This window comes from Aquila chrysaetos, chromosome 2 (assembly GCF_900496995.4).
Source record: "Aquila chrysaetos chrysaetos chromosome 2, bAquChr1.4, whole genome shotgun sequence".
NCBI classification, from domain to species: domain Eukaryota; kingdom Metazoa; phylum Chordata; class Aves; order Accipitriformes; family Accipitridae; genus Aquila; species Aquila chrysaetos.
Window position 1 is genome coordinate 42,820,211 of NC_044005.1, and position 19,842 is coordinate 42,840,052.

General features: G+C 48.4%; 1 protein-coding gene across 8 annotated transcripts in view; it reads right to left on the minus strand.

The window, feature by feature from the left end:
• Positions 1-18,811, minus strand: part of MAPKBP1 (mitogen-activated protein kinase binding protein 1) — a 107,935-nt gene extending 89,124 nt beyond the window's left edge. For 5 of the 8 annotated variants that reach the window (XM_041118294.1, XM_030038234.1, XM_030038243.1 and 2 more), the window contains exons 1-2: positions 18,672-18,811; positions 17,435-17,778 (exon numbers count right to left, since the gene is read on the minus strand). In XM_041118294.1, coding sequence (XP_040974228.1) covers positions 17,435-17,551 — 117 coding nt within the window. In that variant the 5' untranslated portion in view covers positions 17,552-17,778; positions 18,672-18,811. Of the gene's footprint in view, positions 1-17,434; positions 17,779-18,377; positions 18,449-18,671 lie in introns of those variants that run through there. The other 3 variants (XM_030038187.2, XM_030038191.2, XM_030038225.1) reach the window with 3 other exon arrangements.
• Between the last annotated feature and the right edge of the window lie 1,031 nt (positions 18,812-19,842).

Below are 19,842 nucleotides of genomic sequence, written 5' to 3' on the forward strand. Positions count from 1 at the left end.
ATTGCTGTATCTCACTCCTGCTTGAGGCTAGGGACAATACTTTTAAAGAATGCTTAAAAACGAATCAAAGGAAAGCATGAAAGATTTCTTTTTTCCCCAAACCAATCAGGATACACAGAAGGAGCCACCCAAGCTTCCTGCCCACCCCCAGCCACTGCTCACTGCCTAGCTCTTGGCAATCCCTTCCTGCACTCCTCCCTGCCCTCTGCCCTGAGGAATAAGCTTCTTACAGAAGAGTCTTTATCATCATCTGCCCTTCATGCATCCTAGAATTAAGCAGCTCTTCGCATCTGTCAGTCAACATGCATATTGAGCACCCAAGAGATTTCTCCTGTCAGCCAGAAAGGAGACCATGTCCTCCAGAAGCAATACACAGGAACGTGGGCCAAAGATTGAGTAAACAAACTTAAGAGAACAGCACAAGCACTGATTTCCATTGTCTCCTCAACAACCCTGCTGCCACCTCCTCCTGTTCCAGTACAGCGGGAAGGTCCTGCACCAGTAGTGCAGTGTCCCCACCACTGCACTTGCTGCTCAGCCACCAGCACGGACAACTCCAGCAAACCCACTTATGCTCACTCAGGTACGCACCACTGGGCCATCTTTCTGCTTCAAAGATGCAAACTGGTACGAAAGGAAGGGCAATCATCATTCAGAGTCATAGCTATTCCGGTTGCAGAACTTGGTTTAGTCTTTTCCAAACAGTTAAAATTTCTTGCAACTTTTATAGCCTAGACCCATGTCCTGGTTTTGTCTGGGATAGAGTTAATTTTCTTTCCAGCAGTTGGTATAGTGTTATGTTTTGGATTTAGTATGAGAATAATGTTGACAACACACTGATGTTTTCAGTTGTTCCTAAGTAGTGTTTATACTAAGCCAAGGATTTTTAGCTTCTCATGCCCACCCAGCAGGAAGGCTGGAGGGGCACAAGAAACTAGAAGGGGACACAGCCAGGACAGCTGACCCAAACTGGGCAAAGGGATATTCCATACCATGTGACATCATGCCCAGTATATAAACTGGGGGGAGTTCGCCTGGGGGGATCGCTGCTTGGGAACTAACTAGGCAGCAGTCAGCGAGCAGTGAGCGAGCAATTGCATAGCGCATCACTTGTTTTGTATATTGCAATTCTAGTAGTAGTAATAGTAGTAGTAGTATTGTCATTTTATTATCATCATCATTATTATTTTCTTCCTTTCTTTCCTATTAAACTGTCTTTATCTCAACCCACAAGTTTTACTTTTTTCCGATTTTCTCCCCCATCCCACTGAGGGGGCGAGGGGGGGAGCGAGCAGCTGCATGGCGCTTAGTTGCTGGCTGGGGTTAAACCATGACAACCCAGCACCCCAAAGATCTGGATAACTCCCCCTGCAAGTCAGCAGCAAGAAACACCATCAATCCTCTCTCCATTACACACATACACAGAGGAAACCACCTCTAGACAATAAACAGCACAGAGAGACAAAAAGTTATAAAGATAACTACAAAGCAATCTTAAACAAACTCATTAAATCATTCATTCAGCCCACTTTCCTTCTTCACATACTTTGCCCTTAAATCACTTCTTCCTGTGATTTTTTCCCAAGCACCTTTTCAGTTTCTTTTCCTGAAGGAAACAAATTCTGTAAACGAGAGGTACAATAGTCCAACATAAGCTGACTTAGTTGGAGTTTGTTAAAGATGACTTAACAAAAAGGGAGCAGGCTGCCACCCAAGTGACTTAAAACCCTGAAACAGGGAGTAACACTGGAAAAGCAGGTCTCCTCTAGCCTACATTTAGTCTCAAGGAGCATGGGTAACGTAGAATTACCAAATGTGAGACCTGAGGAAGTAAAACCACACTTAGAGGAAGCAATTTTTATCCACAGGCTTAAAAACCCCTTTGTTTTTGTTACCACCTAGCTCCTGCCATACTTCAAGAAGCAAACCATTAGAACAACCACCATTTCTTTACTGCCCTTGTTTAGAAATTCAGAAAACCCTAGATCCAGGCACACAACCAACTCCTGTTCCTTCAACACTTCACAAAGTACTTCTGTTTTTACATGTTTAGCTCTTAGCAAAAATTGCTGCTGTAAAAAGCAGAACACAAAAAAAAGAGATTATGGAACTCCAGTCTTCAGCAAAGAGTCAATGCTCCCAATGCATGATTTTCTGGTCAATAGTTTTAGACGCATTCACTTACTCAGAAGCATTTAGCAGAATCTGTCTTGGTAAGAAATAACTTTAAGCGACACATGTAGTTCAGAAATACCTGAACTACTAGTCCTAAGTACATTTCTACAGTGTAAACAAAGGATATAAGAAGCAGACAAACACTTGAAGGGCAAGCAGTAAGACTGAACACTATGCTAACACTGCTCAAACTGTATTTCATGTCCTCCAGCGAAAAGATAGCTATAAAGCTTCTATGCAGTTTGTGTCCACTCCTTACTGTGGTGCACTGGCAGCTAGGTAGCGGGCAACTGCTGGATACAAGCTTTACTGTCACCCCTGCACAGGAACTGACCCCTGCGTGAAGTCAGGCTGCAATTCCCATCACTGACCAGACAAGAGGTGTTGGATGAAATGGAGCTGATTGCCTGTCCGAGCTGTTAAGAATGCAACTGATGATTCGGACTCTTTAAAAAAAAAAAAAAAAATGCAGAAAGAAATGATTGTAGAGAATTGTTCATGGAGCATTGAACCCTGAAACTGTTCCCACCTGCCCATAATCTTGCCTCTCTTCTTCTAACTGTATCAGTCTGTTTATGAAAAGACATTACTTCTACCTGCAAACCTTGCCTCTCATGTCCTTAGAACATCACAGGTTGATACCTGCAATAAAGCACTTGGGAGACAGTATTGTGGAAGGATCTGTTTACAAATTAGCCAAAGACAAACAAGGACTTAAGAGTTTAAAGATGGAATTAACACCAGCCACAATCAAAGACTAAAACTGGCTGCTCAGTGCTTACCAGCACTTTCTGCTATTTCTATAGAGGTCACTTCCTACATTTCTTTTGGGTGAGATAAAAATCTATTAGTGACAGAAAGGACCACATAAATTGGCACAATCCACTACTGCAGCCAAGCTGACCGAGCAAAGACTTGCACTAAACAAAGAACCAGAAAGGTACTTAGAAATTGCAGAAGTTGTTTTGCTTACAAGCACTGCCTGGGAGAAGTCCTATGCACACTTCACACGGTTCAAAAGATGACAGCAGCATCCCAATGCACCTGTGAAGCCACACAATGATGTCACTTCAAAATACTGCTCTCTACAATATGTCACAACATGATGACCAAGGCAACTAGAAGCTTCACAAGTACCTGGACTACTTCTCTAATAGCTTGAGCCGGAAACATCTGCCAGGAGTTGAAGAAAACTCAGCAACAATTTTGGAGTCACAAGAAACCAAGAGACTGCCACAGACCAAACTCTGTGGCTTTGGGAGACCAGGTTGCTGCAAACTGAACCCTGTAGGATTTCTGACAGATGTTCCACCACAAGAGAAAAGAGCTGAGCACCTGTCAAGCAGGAAGCCAACGCTCCAGACCCAAGTATCTCGCACTTTATGCTCTTCCCTGAAGGCTAGCCATATGGCATTTTGTTGTTGCTTTCAGCCACCTTCCCCAGCTTTTTCCACTGCAGATGGAGCACCGGGAAGTCTTCCTGAATTAGCTCTAACGAAGGGAAGCCCTGGTGCTACCCCTTTCTCCTATTTATACCAACAACATTACTGCAACAGTTCAAACGTATTTTATATATAGCTCTGTGGCTTATTTCCAGGCAGAAGTAACTCAATGCTGGTGTACATATGTTTAGACCACAGCAATTGGAAAGAATGTCCCATAAACACTGTTAACTCTGCTGCTCCACTGTGACCAGAATAGGCTCTACCACTGCAGAAGTACAAGCCGTGTTAGGAAAATTAAAAAAAAAAAAAAAAAAGTCATCCACCCAGAAGCTAAGCAAGCCACTCGCCACCTGCACAGCACTGACAGACTTCCACTATAGCCCCAACAGATTTATAGCTATAAGTTAACAGCCAGCTCTTGTCACATCAAGATACAGTGTCCGACTGCCAAGAGACCACACAAAGGTGACCAGGGTGTGGGCCAGCATAAGGGCAGGGGCAGACATCCAATATATAGAGCATCTGCCAGTACCCTCTTGCATTTTAAAATAATCTTATAAACTTAAGGGCTGGACAAACAGAAGATAGTCAGATTTGCACAGCTCTATTTGCAAACCCTGTTTGTAGGGAAAATATCAGTAGTGCTACCATATTTTAATGAGTCTGACTTTAGTCCAATACCCATAAGGTGATGCACCGAAAAGAAGGGCAAGGTGCAGGAGCCAGGGTCCAACATCCAAAATGTACTTCCCTCGCCACTGGTTGCAAGGACCTCAGTGACATGTAGATGAGAGAGGCGCCTGCCTCTCGTACTGATCCCAGTGCTAGGCCTAGGTTTTAACATGAGCCCAGGTGAGCCAAACCCCAGGCAGCAGCCCACAGGGAGACGCAGTGTATATTCCCTCTCCTAAAGGACGGTGCTCCAGCTACCACATGTAGACCACTACCAGGTGATAACTACCATGCCTTTCACCAGATTGTCCTTCTCATGGGCTGCAAAGACAGCTCTGCCAGTCTTCCCAGAATACATTAAAACAATCTTTCATCACATTTTTCTCTGCAACAACTAAATACTGGAGGGGGGATTAATGTGTCTTAAAAAAAAAAATCTTGCCTTTTCTTATGTCTGAATCCAATGTGACTGGACTTTAAAGAGGAGGAAAGCATAATCAACACTTCAGAAGTATCTAAAAAGGCATGGCATCTTCTGTTATGTGATGTGGAAAAGTTAATGACCACCATCTCAGACCTCTGCAGAGACAGGCGTCTCTTGTCCTGGGGTATAAATAACCTGCCTTTATCCTTGCATAAACCTGTTTGTAACTTCAGGGATGAAACTGCCCTTCCTGAACATGCCAGGTCAGCATCTTGCTTGGATCAAAGGAGGCTCTACAGAGCCTCTAGCTGGGGAGAAAAGGGGAAACCAAGTCCACGTTTTGGGGATGATGATGGAGTCACAAAAGAAAAATGGAATTTCTTTGGTTAACTGTTTCTTTGGGGGATGGGAAGCAGAGAAAGAGAAACAGTCTCTGTTCCAGGCCTCACAGGACTGGTTAGCAACACACCCAGGGAATATGGATTAATGGACAATGCACAGCTGAGCTGGTCAAAACAACATGATAAAGACAACTGCATGATATACATATAAGGCATGCACACACATACAGTTATGTGCATGAAATGAATCATCATACATAGACTCTGATCTTGCAATCGGCCACAGAGCACCTATCTTTACATCCATTGGGTGAAATGGAACTACTCATGCTCATACCACCTCAACACAAAATTAAGCACATACTTAAGTATCCGCAGGAATGGTACCAGAGTTTGCATTCAGTTTCCTTTTAAACCCTTAAAGGTCATCAAGACTGTAAAAATGTTACACAAAAGAGTTGTGCAAGACTTTGTGTACGTTACAGCTGTAACACAATACCAGTGTCACTTTATAAGCAGGGGAAAAGAGTGGGTTGTAAGTTACTGTACTAACAGGCACACTAAGAAAAGTAACATACGCTCAACCAGAACAGAATATGTTCTTCCTATTGAACATACACACAGAAAAATAGAAACATACTCATACCATCATCCAACCAGACCCCAGCATTTAAGTATGCTCTACAACGCAAAATCCTGCTTGTCAGCTGTTACAGTACTTACAGGATCTGAGAAAAGCATCCAAAATAAATCACACTAGACTGGGAGGGCAGGACGCAGGACAGAACCCAGGCAGCAAACCTGGAAGTAAATCCCTCTTCCAGAGGGATGGCTGCAACACATAGGAAGCGTTCCCTCTGCTGCCCAGAGACAAGACCCCCTCCTCAGCAAAGGAAATCACCCACTTTGACATTTTATAATGGATTTTGCTTCTAGGCTCTTCCTTCTGCCCTAACCGCTTCCACAGCTTACATAGATCACTGATGATTTACAGTTCTGCCATCTCCTCAGCATGAGAGCTCCCCGACTCAACTAATCCCAAATGCTACACAAACATGCTTCAGGCCCACAACTCCATTCCCCACAGCCCAGGGGAGGAATACCAGCTCCTCTCTGCCTGGAGAGTTACAGTATTCTTTACACAGCCTCCTCCCCTCCTCAGCCAGGGCTGCTGGCTAAGGCGGGACGGGTTGCTCCTCCCAGTACAACAGGCCTTAAGTGCCAGAAAAAACTACCAGTAGAAAGAAAGAGTTTCTGTTGCTTGCCAACAAACCTTTAGGCAGTAGGTGATGAGTGTTCCCAATTGTTTTAAATCTCTGGAAAGCACTGACAGCAAAACTAAATGCCTTATCTCAGCGAGCACTCTCTTCTTCCCACTGGAACATCACAAGACTCTCCACAGTAAGCAGTATTTCTCCATTCCTGGTGACCTCAGAGCTACCCCAGTGCCAGGTAAAACCCCTGTAAAATGCTTTCGTTTCACAAAAGAAAGAGGCAGATTTTCCTGAACTAACAAGACAATTCAGTTCCCTTAGCAGAGATGCTGGGCGCTGCCTGGTGCATCTCATGGAACCACATCCTCTACCACAGAGGACAGTGTTATTACCCAGGGCAACCTGGTGCTCTCTTCCAGCCTGGAACCCTGGTCACCAGAGCTCCACCACAAAGGACCAGACACTGTCTGGAGACAACACTGACTCTCGGCATATCATAGAGGGTTTGTCTAGACTGGAAGCTTGGTTTGTCTGTTTTTTTCCAAAGCCTGTGTTTAAATTAACCGGCACGGGCTTACCCAAGGGTACAGTCCCTGGGAAGGGCGCCGGGAGAGCGGTGCCCAGAGCAGCCCTTCCAAACCGGGCACCCGCCCGCGGCCACGGGGTAAATACAGCGCCGCGCACATGGCGCGCCGCGGCCGCCCGGGGGCGGGGCCAGCGCGCCCCCCACCCCCCGAGCGCCCCGCCTCCATTGGCCGGGCGGCGTCTCCATGGCGACGGGAGGCCGCAGGCACCGCCCCCCCTCCGCGGCGCCGCGCCGGCAGCCGGCCCGGCCGCTGACCGACCGACCGACCGACCGACCGACCCACCGGGAGCTGCGCGGGCTCCGGCGCGGCTGCAGCGGCCGGAGCAGCGCCGGAACGGCGGACGGGGGACGGGGGAAGGAGCGAGGGCAGAAGGCGCACGCCCACCCCGCGAAACTGCCAGCAAGCAGCCAGCGGGCAGGCCAGGCCGTGCGGCTGCAGCCCCGGTGCTGCGTCGCCCACCAGCTCTCACCTCCGCTCCAGCACGCCTTGCAGGCCATAAATCAGCCCACTGGCCATTTTATCGACGGTCGTGTTTACATTCAGACGCTCCTGGGCGGAGATGCTCATTCCAAGGACCTGGAGCAGCTCCGATGCACAGCAGAGATAGTCCAGGCGCTGCACCTTCTCCCCCGCCACTATGTTCTTGTTTTCCACTGATGGCTCCAGCAAAAAAGTAGTTATCGTAGGTCTCGGACATCAAAAAGCTTATCTGCAGCCCCGCTACAGAAAGTGGGCCAAGGACTTTGCAAAGCAAGCAACTATAAGGCACCCACCACAACGGTGATTCAAGAGACCTGCTCTTCCAGAAGTTACAGCCAAAAACACAGCCAAAGCAGTCAGCGGCGAGGAAGCTGAAGAAAGCTACCTCTCGCCCAGAGGACCCTACCCTCATCCTCCCCCAGTGCCAGTTATTCACACTGCTGATTGCATGTAAAACACATCTCAACAGCTTAGCTCAGGAAGCCTGCAGAGACATGCAGCACAAACCGTGGATTATCAGGGAGGACGATTATCCTCCTGGTGCAGGAGAAGGTGGAATCCCAATTCCAGCCTCAAAAGCAGCTCAGGCTTTTAGAAATGACTACTACGTTCATTGAGGCCCGCTGCATGCTCATCAGAAATATTCGTTAATGCATTTCATTAAGAGCGCTTTATGTCATCTTGTCCCCATTCCCCTCCACCACCACTCCCATAGCGGGCTTCAGGGCACAGGCTGGCCAAACACCCTCCAGCTAGCCCTCACAGTTGGGCAAGATACACAGAACCATTTCTGAAGCCTGTCTGGCCATGATTCAGTCCAAGAAAACCAGGTGAGTTGTGACAAGATGGGCTTAAAACAAATGAAGCAGATCCCAAATTTGTCAGTTCCAGTTTGCAGTCAGCAATGCTTTCAGACCCAGCTGCTCGAGAAGGATGACACCCCAAAGCATGTTTGAAACAACTGTGCTTGGGACCACTGCATCTAGTTCAAAACTGGGAGATAAGCCAAATGCAAGGAGTTACGCAGCTGTTTCAAAGCCCTGGATGCTGGGACACTTTGCAGTAAGTGGGTAAGTATCCTGTCTGTTTTACATTGAGGGGAAACAAGAGGCTTAGAGACAGTCTGAAGAGCGGAGCACAGAATCCAAAACCATTAACTGCATTTAAAAAAAATATATATATATACACAGCTCTGTTTCAAGGTTCGCTCCACGTTTACACGCTTCAGCAGCACAGAAGCATTGGTTAGGAGCGTGAAAAACATCATTCTTAGCCCAGACAAAGCTCCTGCAGAAAAGACACTACTATTGGTGCAATGTAACTAGCAAAAAGAAGTCCTTTTACTGGTATAGCCTCTTTCTTTGAGGGACAGGATCATTCAATAGACTCTTTTGATGCTGTGTCACCATTAGGACAGCTTGTTGTAGAAGCTCAGCTTGCAAATTGTTTCTAGCACAAGCATGTGCTTAGCCAAGTACACCCTTACACTCATGCCCACTCTGGATACCTCTGACACCATCCCTATCCCCTTATGGTCCAAGTCAAGGCCCCATGACACAGCCATGGCTGAAGCACTGAGCACAGCAAGTTCTGAGCACCAAGAGCAATCACCAAATAAGGAGGCAGGTCTTGCACACACTCCTTTCACCCTCAGTCCTATTCAGTGTTTCAGCAACTCCAGCATCTAGAATGCATTAGGGACTGTGTAACAAACTCAAGCTCCTTTGGTGCAAAGTCCTGGGCTGAGCAATGGCGCTTTTTTTTCTTTTTTTTTTTTTTTTTTTTTTTTTTTTTTTGGCAAATGAAAGCATCCCTAGTACAAACAAGACTTAAAAGGCAAGCAGCCCCTTATGTGCTACTCAAAGGTGAGCAACCAATTTCAAAGCCCTTGGGAGAGCTCAAAGGCTCCCACTGTTGAGCACAGGAGACATAGCTAACACTTCACTACTGGCACTTCAAACACCTGCCCTGTGCTGGGCCTACCTGTGGATAGTGAAGAGTTTCTGAACAGGCAACACTGTTTTCCACAGTGCCTACTTGGAAGAAAAACAAGAGCAGAGAGCTTTACAAGTCGGTATCCTCGAATCCACTGACACTGCCGTAAAGTTGCTTTCTCCTTCTTTCAGAAACTCCTCCATCTGCCTGCTCTCAAGCCATTTGTTAGTGTTGCGACTCTCTACTACTATGCAGCCTCCAATAATCTTTCTTCCAGAGAAAGGAGCCTCTCTGGATCCATGATGAGGGAAATTTCAGCCTAACTATGCAAGGTGTTTGGGAGATGCAGAAATTAAAGAACCATCACTGTAAGGAAGGAATGTCATTGTTCAAATTCCACCAGGTAAGAAATCTCATATTAGTTGTTAAATCACATTAGCCTTCTTGACCAACTGTGAATTTTAATACTGTATTTGAGAGAACAAGCGGGACTGGCTTTTATTGCTATTGACTTGGAAACACTGAATACACCAGCAATTCATAGACTTCTACAGTACTATTTTCAATCAGAGTTTCCCCACAGTAACTAACAACAATACTGGTCTCCTGGGACACTAGCAAAATTACAAGGCTTACTGGGGTTTCCACAGCTCTAATTCATATGGTGCTTAATCTGCTTGAGCCTGTTGGAAAGTCATCATCACCAGAGCTCCTGAAATCATTAGTGACAATGGAACCAAGTCAGCATTTACAACAGCACAGTTTGGGGACTTTTAAGCAAATAATCCTAAATGAACACACAGTCGTCACAGGGAAGAGGCGAGAAACATCCCTGGTAATCTGCAAGAGGCTGGGCTTTGTGGCTAAGGCTAAGATTTGGCCTCAGAGGATCAGGATTCAATTTCTAGGTCTGTCTCAGACTTTCTGTGGGAGTTTAGACATATGTCTGTATAGGAAAAGCATATCCCATTCCCCCCACACCTTTTTTTTTTTTTTTTTTTTTTTTAAGCCTGAAGCTCCTCTGGGCTGGGTCTACTTTATCACATGTCTATCCAATGCTCACCAAAGCAAGGTAGAGATGGGATGCTCCTGCAGCCTATGGTCATACAAATACTAGCAGCGACCCACCTTTGCACTAATATTTTTTAAGACAGATGACACGGCACAGATCCACTGCTGGTTACAACAGCCGCAGGCCTCAGCTGTATTTTCCTCGCACAACATGCAGACATGCTCAAGACAAGGCTAAGCAGCACTGTGGTGAAAGGAAGTAGTGGGAGGTTTTTCTGAGTTGCAGTAGCCACCCTTTGGTGGGTACAGCCTCAGCAGAGCCCACAGGGTTTCAGGCACAGGGATCAGCCCACATCTAGAGCTGGAAGCCAGAGCAGAGAGCACGCCACAACCCTGCTACGCACGTACAGGAGCCCTCAGAAACTTCCAGCTCTGCAGAGGCAGGTACATCAGACACAAACAGAAGCCTGAAGTGACTGAAACTGGGCTTGGTACTAGTTAATTATTCAGACCTTAGCTGGGATCACTCAGCACTAATGTCAGGGCTCCATTCTGCTAAGCACTGTTTCACCGCCATGCAAGCGCCAGTCCCTGTCCCAAACATCAAGACAAGAGACCTTTTAAAAAAGCCAAAGACTAGCTAGTACATGATGTTTGCTTTCACAGAGAAAACTGTACCAAGGCTAGTCCAGCAACTTCTCCCTAAGACCTGATCAACAGGAAGCAAAATATCTATTCAAATTTGCCAGGCCAACAAAATGCTGACCACCACTTTCTCAGCTGGAAATGAAGGTGATGCCCTGCAGTTGCTTTCCAGTAGACACAGAGGAGAGTGAAATAACATACAAGTAATTTTACAGGGACTTGCAGACCCTTGATGATACAAATAGTGGTCCAACCTGGCCTGACTCCCAACCATCACTTCAACTGTTCTGCCCTCCTGAAACAAATGAGGTGATACACCACAGGTAGTACCAAGCACACAGCTAGTGAAACAGATGGTACGCTTTGGAATTCTCTTTCCACTGTGTCTGTGGATGCCTTTCTCCGCCAGCCCTCCCTGCACCACAGTGAACTACAGCTCTGACCAGCAAGCAGCAAATGTACCGCCTGCAACACCTCTGACCAGCCCTGACCTCTGCCATCTTACCATCCCAGCCAGGTCTGTGGCAAAACACTACATACTTCACAGCCCACTGCAGAACAACAGCCCACAAGCAAAATGGGGTCATCAGTTTATATGTGTACAGCTTACCCAGCACAGCACGGACAGAGTAAAACCTGCTTACGAGTCTCTCCAGCCAGGTTAGCCAAGTCCCACATGCCTTCTCAGAATACCCAGCTCATCTGAAGGAGGTGAAGAACAACATGCAAGGCAAGACCTCAGCAGCTCTAAAAGACCATCCAGGTAAGCAGCATATGACTACCCAGGGGAAGCAAGAACCATTTAAACCCACTAGGCAAATGACCTGGTTTGTGTTATTTATGCTGACTGCACCTCAGCTGTTAGCACATCACCGCTCCCCCTCTGCCATGGAGAGGTCTTCCTGCTGTCTTTCACGGTAAAGACAGCACATTATTTAGGGGTGGATAGAAGGGTGGATCTTTCCAGCAATCTTGTCTCAAGATTGGCAAGAAGGATCACAGTGCTTCATGGATACAGTTGCAGGTTACAAAACCAAACATGCTGAATTGCTATATGCTTTTATATCCACCATACTTCAAGAACCAAAAGCAATTGGTGCTGCAGTCCATCAGCAGAAAAACTTTGGCTTTGATATGCCCTGTGGCTGTAAGTTACACTTAACACTCATGTTCGGCTCCAATTCAGTCCAGGAGAGCTAGCCAGATCGCCCTGTAATTTCAGGACAAGGCATAACATTCATAGAGCAAAGAATGGAACGAGGAAAACGTGTGTGGAATTGTTAACAAACACAGGGTCATCTTGAGCACCATGTGCTTGAGCATGGAGTAGAGGGGACCAGAGCAGTCCAGTAGGGAAGGATTCAGCTCCTGAGCTATGACACTCTCAGTTGTTCCACTGACTCTTATCTACAGACACAGACATGCCACTGAAATGTAGGTCTGGCTATGGAGAAGCTAACCAGCCTTTGTCCCCTGCTTTAAGGGACACTGTTATAAGCCTGACCAGAGACAGACATGAAACGCCTTCTATCTCTGGACAGCAGCCCCTAAGCTGTTGAAGCAACTGGGCGTGTTTAGACTGAGCAGTGCAGAGCTGAGAGCGAGATCACTAGTTATCAACTGCGGCCAAGCAACATTCATGGATGTTGAAGCAGAACAGGTACGGCAGCAGAAGGCCAGACCAGGGTTAGATGCATCCTCTCAGCGCTGCCACTGGCTGCACTGGTACCAGAGCTGGTGGGCTGATCACTGCTCATTCTCCAGTGGAGTGGTGAAGGGGAATAGGGCAATACTGTGCTGAACAGCTCCTCAAAAGTACCATCATTATGTAAAAGACCCTTCCAAATCCTGCCAAAACAAAAGCTTGACAGCATCAGACAGGCTGCTCTCTACCTCACCCACACAGTCAGGCTGCTCAGCCCCGCATCCAGCTCCCTGGAAAATGCTGCCCACGAGGAACCCAGCAGACTCTGCTGCTGCAGGAGCAAGTTGTTCCCAAAGACGTACAAAGAATCCCACTCTGCAACAAGCCTCAGCTGCACCTTAAATGATTTAGTAAGAGGTGATGATTTTTGAAGCATTTATATCAGTGAATCAAACTTGTGTGGTTTTTGGTTCTACTCCAATTCAGGTTCAACTGATCTGGTTAAGACCAGCAGCAGTCTCAACTGATTCATGTTGGAAGCTACAGTATTTTCCAAACAAAAAGGACTGTGTACTGAAGGGCAGGAAGCTACAGCCAGGCCAGAAACATTACTCCACTCTCCTGTGCCCAGGACAGCTTGTGATCCTAGCCCAAGCCCCGCAGCTTCTCAGGGGATTAAGGAGCTGGAGAACTGTGTTGGGAATGCAAGGGGCATGACAAGGCATGAGGGGTCTCAAGCTTTCATGGATCTTCTTCCCTCTTAAATCTGTGCCTGCTCACCAGCAGGACAGAGTGGTATGCATATGTGTTTCTGCTGCCCTAACCATGGAGCCCAGAAGCTGGCAGTAAGAACAGACCATGCCTCACCAAAGGAGGACAGGAAGCTCTCTCCCACTACGAGCAACTCAGTCAGGGCTCATTTTCAGAACAAAAGCTCTCAAAAAGATTTTGCAGAGCCACCCAGTCCAACCCAGCATCATGGAGAGGGAACAGGTGCTCCAGCTGCACACGCTTGCATGACACTTGGCAGGGGGAGACCACAATACAACAGTCCCCGTGCTGAATGACTTCCTGCTGGGGAATGTCAGGTATTAGTCAAAGCGCTCTTTTAAACTGGCAACTTGAAATGTTTCTGGCTTAGAAAAAACAGGAGAGATCAAAGAAACAAGCAGCAAATTCCAAATGTGTTTCTTTGACTCACCGGCTTACCCTTTTAGGGAAAAGCCTGTAGCAGGTTTTGTAGCAATTTGTTTCTACATTGACATTCATAATCTGGTTTGACTGAGGATACCCCCACGCACACCCAAAAATAGGCACAGCTACATCAGTTAAAAAGATGCTTGTATTTACAAAAGCAGAGCTTAACAATATGAACAGCCTCTGCAGGAACTGTACCTGCTCAGGTACATTACTTCTGTGAGCAGAGAGAGATTTGTGTAGCCAAATTGCAGGGTACTACAGCAAGCAGGACATTTTAGCAATGGGAGATGGCTCAACCCATAGCTTCCCCACTGTCCCGCTAGTGCTGCTCATTCAGGGTGATCGATGCTGATGCTGCTTCAAAGGCACTCAGTGCCCAGTTTTCAACTCTGCGTCTTTACTGGAATCACAAACATGATGACCAGATGCACGACTGGGTTTCTGGTAGGACTAGTAATCCTCTAGAAACTGAATGCAGGCCAGCGAACTTATCTGGGGAAATTTCAGCTTCCAGCTGCCACAATGACATATTACAATCCCAACAATCAACAGGCCTAGACATAAGCCACTGTACATCTAGGTCTATATTGGTTCAATACAAAAAATGGACATCTACAGAGGACCGAAAAAGTGGATTCAAGCCATGAACATCAGAGGGGAAAAAAAAAAAAAGAAGTCTAAACACAGAGCTAGTCAGGCAGCAACAAAAATCAGGACTCCCACAAAACAAAATTTGTTTCCAAAAAGCAGCAACAAAACCAAACACTACATCCAATCTGTCAACAAGCTTTACTTAAAGAGCTCCTGTTCCTTCCCCCCTTTTTTTTTTTTTTTTTTTTTAAATATCCATGATTATGTATTGGTTCCTTAGTTTTACTCCTGTAGAGATCTCCTGGAGCTGTACAGTAAAACTGTGCATTAATTATAGGCAAGAAATAAGTCCTAATGAAAGTCACAAAACAAGTTCTCTCTTGTACAGCTCCCAAGTAACACATTGCATGTCCTGCACAGCCCTCATGCAAAATATCTCTACTTACCCACACTCCCCCTTCCAGAGCAATGCACAAACAGGTCTCTGCGGAGCCAGCCTCCTACAGCCTGCCCACGTCCAGCCCAGCATTACATGGCTGCTTCACAGAAAAGAGCCAATTTTCACAGGGCTTCTCTTCAGCATAACGAACTGCCCAAAGGGTCTGTCCCTAACCACTGAGAGAGGCCTCACACTGCCAAAGGGTTGTTTAGGAAAGAGCAGGGAGACCAGGGACACTTTCCACTGGAGCGGAAAATCACAGCTCGTGGAAGTCAAGGCAGTGTCACTGAGGGTGCTTGTCCATCTTAAATAGAGCAGCTGGTTGCAATAAAAGCTTGAGGGACTCAGAGGAACCACAGGGCTGTTGAGGGCTTGCTTTTCACCTACATCTGCACATACAAAGCACAATATCACCTTTCAGGCATTAATCTAGGGCAACAGTCCTGCTCCATCCTATGTAACCAAGCAGCATTCAGCAGAGATGACCAGCTAAAGCTACCAGCCTCACAGGCCCTTCCATGAGACTACAGTCACATGCGCCTCTTGGAGCAGTCATTTCTCAAAAAGTCCAAGAGACAAAGATGCCCAAAAAAACCCTCCCTGCAGGTCAGCAAAGATCCTTCAGGAGCGATGCGTATGAGGCTCAATTTCACTCCCAAGGGATTTACACTCACACCAAATAGCAGACTGAGAGGATCTGTTTCCTGCTATTTTAGAAAAGTAGAGCTGCTTCCCACCTTGGAAGGCAGAGGAGCACACACATAGCAGAGGGAGCATCTCCACAGATATCCAACATATGTCAGAACTTTGGTAAGGGGCCCACTCCTTTTTGCCTTGCCCACTCCAGCTGTCCCACTGAAAGCAGGCCATAACTCATTTGAGGGAAATTCAGAGCAGATCGCTTTAGGAAACCAACACCAGCACCTAACTCCTCCTCAGGACAAATTGTTTCTACCAGCAAACTCCCCAGCAGTTCCTTTACATCTCACTGATTAACTGCTCTTACTAATAAGATACACAAAATCCAGCCCTCAAACCCTAATTTGATGGTGTGGAATGAATCCATGATATCCCCAGGGGATCAGACAGCCCTGGCTGCGCACTGGGAGACAGCACAAGGGATACAATGGAGCTCTTCCAAAAGGCATGTGCAAGGAAAACAAAACGAAACAGGTACCAGAGAATACCCGGGTTACGTAGCAGCAGGTCCCAGCTGTGAAAAGGAGTGTGCAGACCTCAGCTCCTACTTACAGACCCAGAATCCAATGCCCACTGTACATGGTGGTACAGGTGGCTTTTGGCTCTTTCGACAGAGGTCTCTGCAGAATACAGATCAACAAACTGCTCTTCAGCAACAGCTACGTAGCACGTTTCACTGGCAGTCCACAGGCTGCATTAAATGCAGTACATGCATGCACATGCACACACCACGGTCACGCGCAAACACCAAGGGCTCTCCTCTAGACAACTTTGAGGAAGCCCAGCAGGTTTTTCTCTTGCTTGGCAGGAGAAGAATATTGTGTTCCTTGGTATTAAACAGCCATCTCGGGAAAACTCTGACCTGAACCAGAGTTCTGAGAACAAGATTTCATGCTGGGGACAGGACATTTAGGCAAAATGTCATTTATTTCCCCTGAAGTTTTACACACACTCTTCAAGAAATAAATTTGGAAGCACTACTGTTTTGTGACAAATGAATGCACTTTGCAGTCATGGATTACAAGCATTTCTTATTTATTAGTGAGACTTCACAAGGGGGGAGGGATTAAGCTTTCTATTTATGGAGAGAGCGAGCTACACAAAGGCTGAGTGATCTGCCCAGGGTTACAGGTGATTCAGTGGCAGGGACAGAACGAGGTGCCCTGACTCAGGCACCTGCTGTCAGCATAAGGCAATGCCACCAAGCTCCTGTTCTCCCTGCAGCCGGGGTTAAGTCATTCTCTCCTCATGACACCAGCCAATTCCCAGTGAGTGCCTGTCTGTCAGGAATTCTCCACAACACCAAGAAGAATGATGGATTTTTCAGGTAGAAGCAATTATACCCCAGACAAGACATCCCGAGGGAAGGGGGTCTGAGGCACACAGAGGAGGAACACAGAGGAAAGCCCATCCAGGCCTGTGGAACGCCCATCTGAACAGTCACCTCTGAGACACATGCCACATCCTCCATCTTTCAGACCATCCCACCCTTCCCCACATGCTGACAGAACACTCCTTTGTGGGGCTGAGAGCAATTGCTTACACAGAAGAACAGGTCTTTGTGTATTGTTAGCTGGTGGTAATGCAGGTTAGCAGTTGGAAACATGGAGGAAGAGGCAGCATTACATTTCTCCTGTTAGTTATCCGTAAGAACTCCACACACCACAGTGTGGGAAATACCAAAAGCTTTCTGATACAGACTGGGTACACACCACACAAGCAAAAAGAATGTGTTTCAGAAGAGGGACCCAGGCTTTAGCAAGGATCTGCAGCAGAGTAAAGATCCCAACTAAAAGACAGACTACAGTCACTTATCAGTTGCTCTGCATCACTCTACAGTTATACCGGGTCTCCCAAAGCAGTATCGTTAGTACAGATGGGACCTTAGGCAACAAAGTTAAAGCACGCTGGCCACACCACATAGCACTCACCTTGCTGCCTATATCTTCACGCTTGTTTCCAGGCTTGCTTCTCCTCAGCTTAATGGAAGGGGAGCGAAGCAGATTTTTGATCCGACTTGTTATTGTAGACCCTTCGACCGACATCATCTCCAGGTGCCAAGAGGGTATTCACCCCACACACGAACTGTGCCTGGGTAACGAGCCCAGGTTTGCGGCAGAAATACCGATGTGCTCAGCTTTGCTTACACTCGTTCACATATCTCTCAGCGATTCGGCTCGGGAACTCCACTCCTGTTACACTGCAAAGCTATTCACAGAGGCTGGCAGACTTTCCTTTTGCAGATTCCAGAGGATCAAATCAGCAGTAATCTAAACTGAAAGATGCACCCGTGGGTCAATACGACATTTGCAATAAATTCCAGCCTCATTCTTTGCAAGAAATGCCAAATACAAGAGTTTATGATAAGGGTGGGTGCAGTATTACTTATTCTCAGAGGCTTCCACAAAAATTATCATCCTTTTAGTATCAATTAGCACAGCTAAGCCAATTCCCAGTTCCAAAATTTAGATGTTTTACACTTCAGTTTCATTTTATGACAAAGACAAATATTCCCACCATTGGACTCCATTAATGGGGTCCATCCAGCCCCTTGCTTTTGCTCCATACACATCCATTCCACCTTAGGCTTCACAGTCTGTAAAGCACAAGGCTGTACTTGATTATTAAACGCCAAGTCACAGAAGCACACCGAGAATAAAAACAAGGGAGTTTTTAACTCTCACAAATTTAGCTCTGCTTTAAGTACACACACGCATATATATGTGTGTATATATATATATATAGCGGGTGATACCTGATAAGAAAGGCATATGATATTTCACATCCCCGCACCCCCTACTTATAAAGGGGATCAAGGAGGAACTGTAACTGCTGCCAGCGATTACAGACCCCCGGCCAAAACGTCCACCTTACCCGAAGCGCCGGCGGTCGCCGGGGGGGGAAAGAGGGATCCAGTCAAAGCCTGCAGTGAATTATCTTCCCGGCTTCCGTGCAAAATGGGGGCGGGGGGAAGAGAGAGCGAGAAAGAGAGAAGGGGAAAGAGAGCAGAGGGAGGGAGAAACGTCCAAGTCAGCACAACCGCCAGCCCCTCTCCCCGCGGCGGCAGCGCTGCGGGCTGAGGTGGACGCGCCTCCTTCCTTCCTTCCTTCCTTCCCCCCGCCCCAGCCCCAGCCCCAACCCCAACCCGCCGGCTTAAACCTCTCCTACCTGGTGCCCAGGAGCGGCGAGGCCGGCGACCGCGGTGCCCCGCAGCGCCTGCCCATGCAGCCGGCCTCCCCCGAGGAGGGGCCGCGGCGCGGGCCGCCCCCGCGGGCGGGGCGGGGGCCGTTCCCTCAGCGGCGGCGGCGGCGGCGAAGGCGGGGGGGGGGGGGGGGCGGCTCGGCTCCGCAGTCTCAGGGCCACGGCCAGACGCGGGGGGGGGCCGAGGCCGCCCGCCGAGCCCCGCGCCGGCCCCGGGAGCCCAGGGGCTCGAGCGCCCGCCCAGCCGCTCCCCCCGGCGGCCGCAGCGCCGCCCGCAGCCCCGGGCCGGCCGCCCGGCCGCGCTACGGCGGCTCGCGCGGGTCAAAACGCGGCGCGGAGCTCGGTGGCGGGGGGGGGGCGGCGGAGGGAGACGGGGCGGCGCGGAGGGTTGGCGGAGGGTTGGCGGAGGGATCGTGGCGCGCGGCGACCGTTAGGTGGGATGTGGGGGCTGGCGCTGGTCAAGGTCCGGCGCTCTGTGAGGGTCGGGGCGGGAAACTGGGGGAAACTTGTCTCCCACCCAAGAGACGAGCGGGAGCCGGGGGAAGCAAGGGCGGGGGGAGACCCGCTCTGCCGTGCCCGCCGCCCCTCAGGGCCCTCGGTTGTGTCCCCGTCCCCGTTCCTGGAGGGCGTTTGCTGTGGCTGGGGGTGCCGCCCTGGCCGGTCTGTCCCACACACACCCGGGCCAGCCGTTTCTGGCTTGGCACCGCAGCCTGCCCGTGCTGACAGGAGCCCTCTGGGGAAGTGACAGGGCAGGGAGCTGTGGGGCTGCGTGGCCCTGACGCTCCCGGGTGGGAGAGGGGACTGAGGGTGTCGGAGCGTGCTCGCGTGCTGTGGGACAGCCGGGTTGGCCTTGGCACGCAGCATTGCTGTGACACCCGCGGGGTCTCCAGGCCTTCTTGAGGGCAGGAGGGTGCCTCCGGACAGACATGGGTCCTGCATTTTACTGTGGAGGTGAAAAAGTTGTTGAGTGACAGCCTTACCACAGGGTAGCCTCACTTGGATGATACACGTCTACTAACACTATACATCTGGTGTTTGGATCCTTTACTGGGGCTACAGTGGTCACAGAGCTACCTGGCACAGAGGCTGCTGGCAAAGCCAAACCCAAAGCAGCTGAGCTGGACGTTACTGGATGACT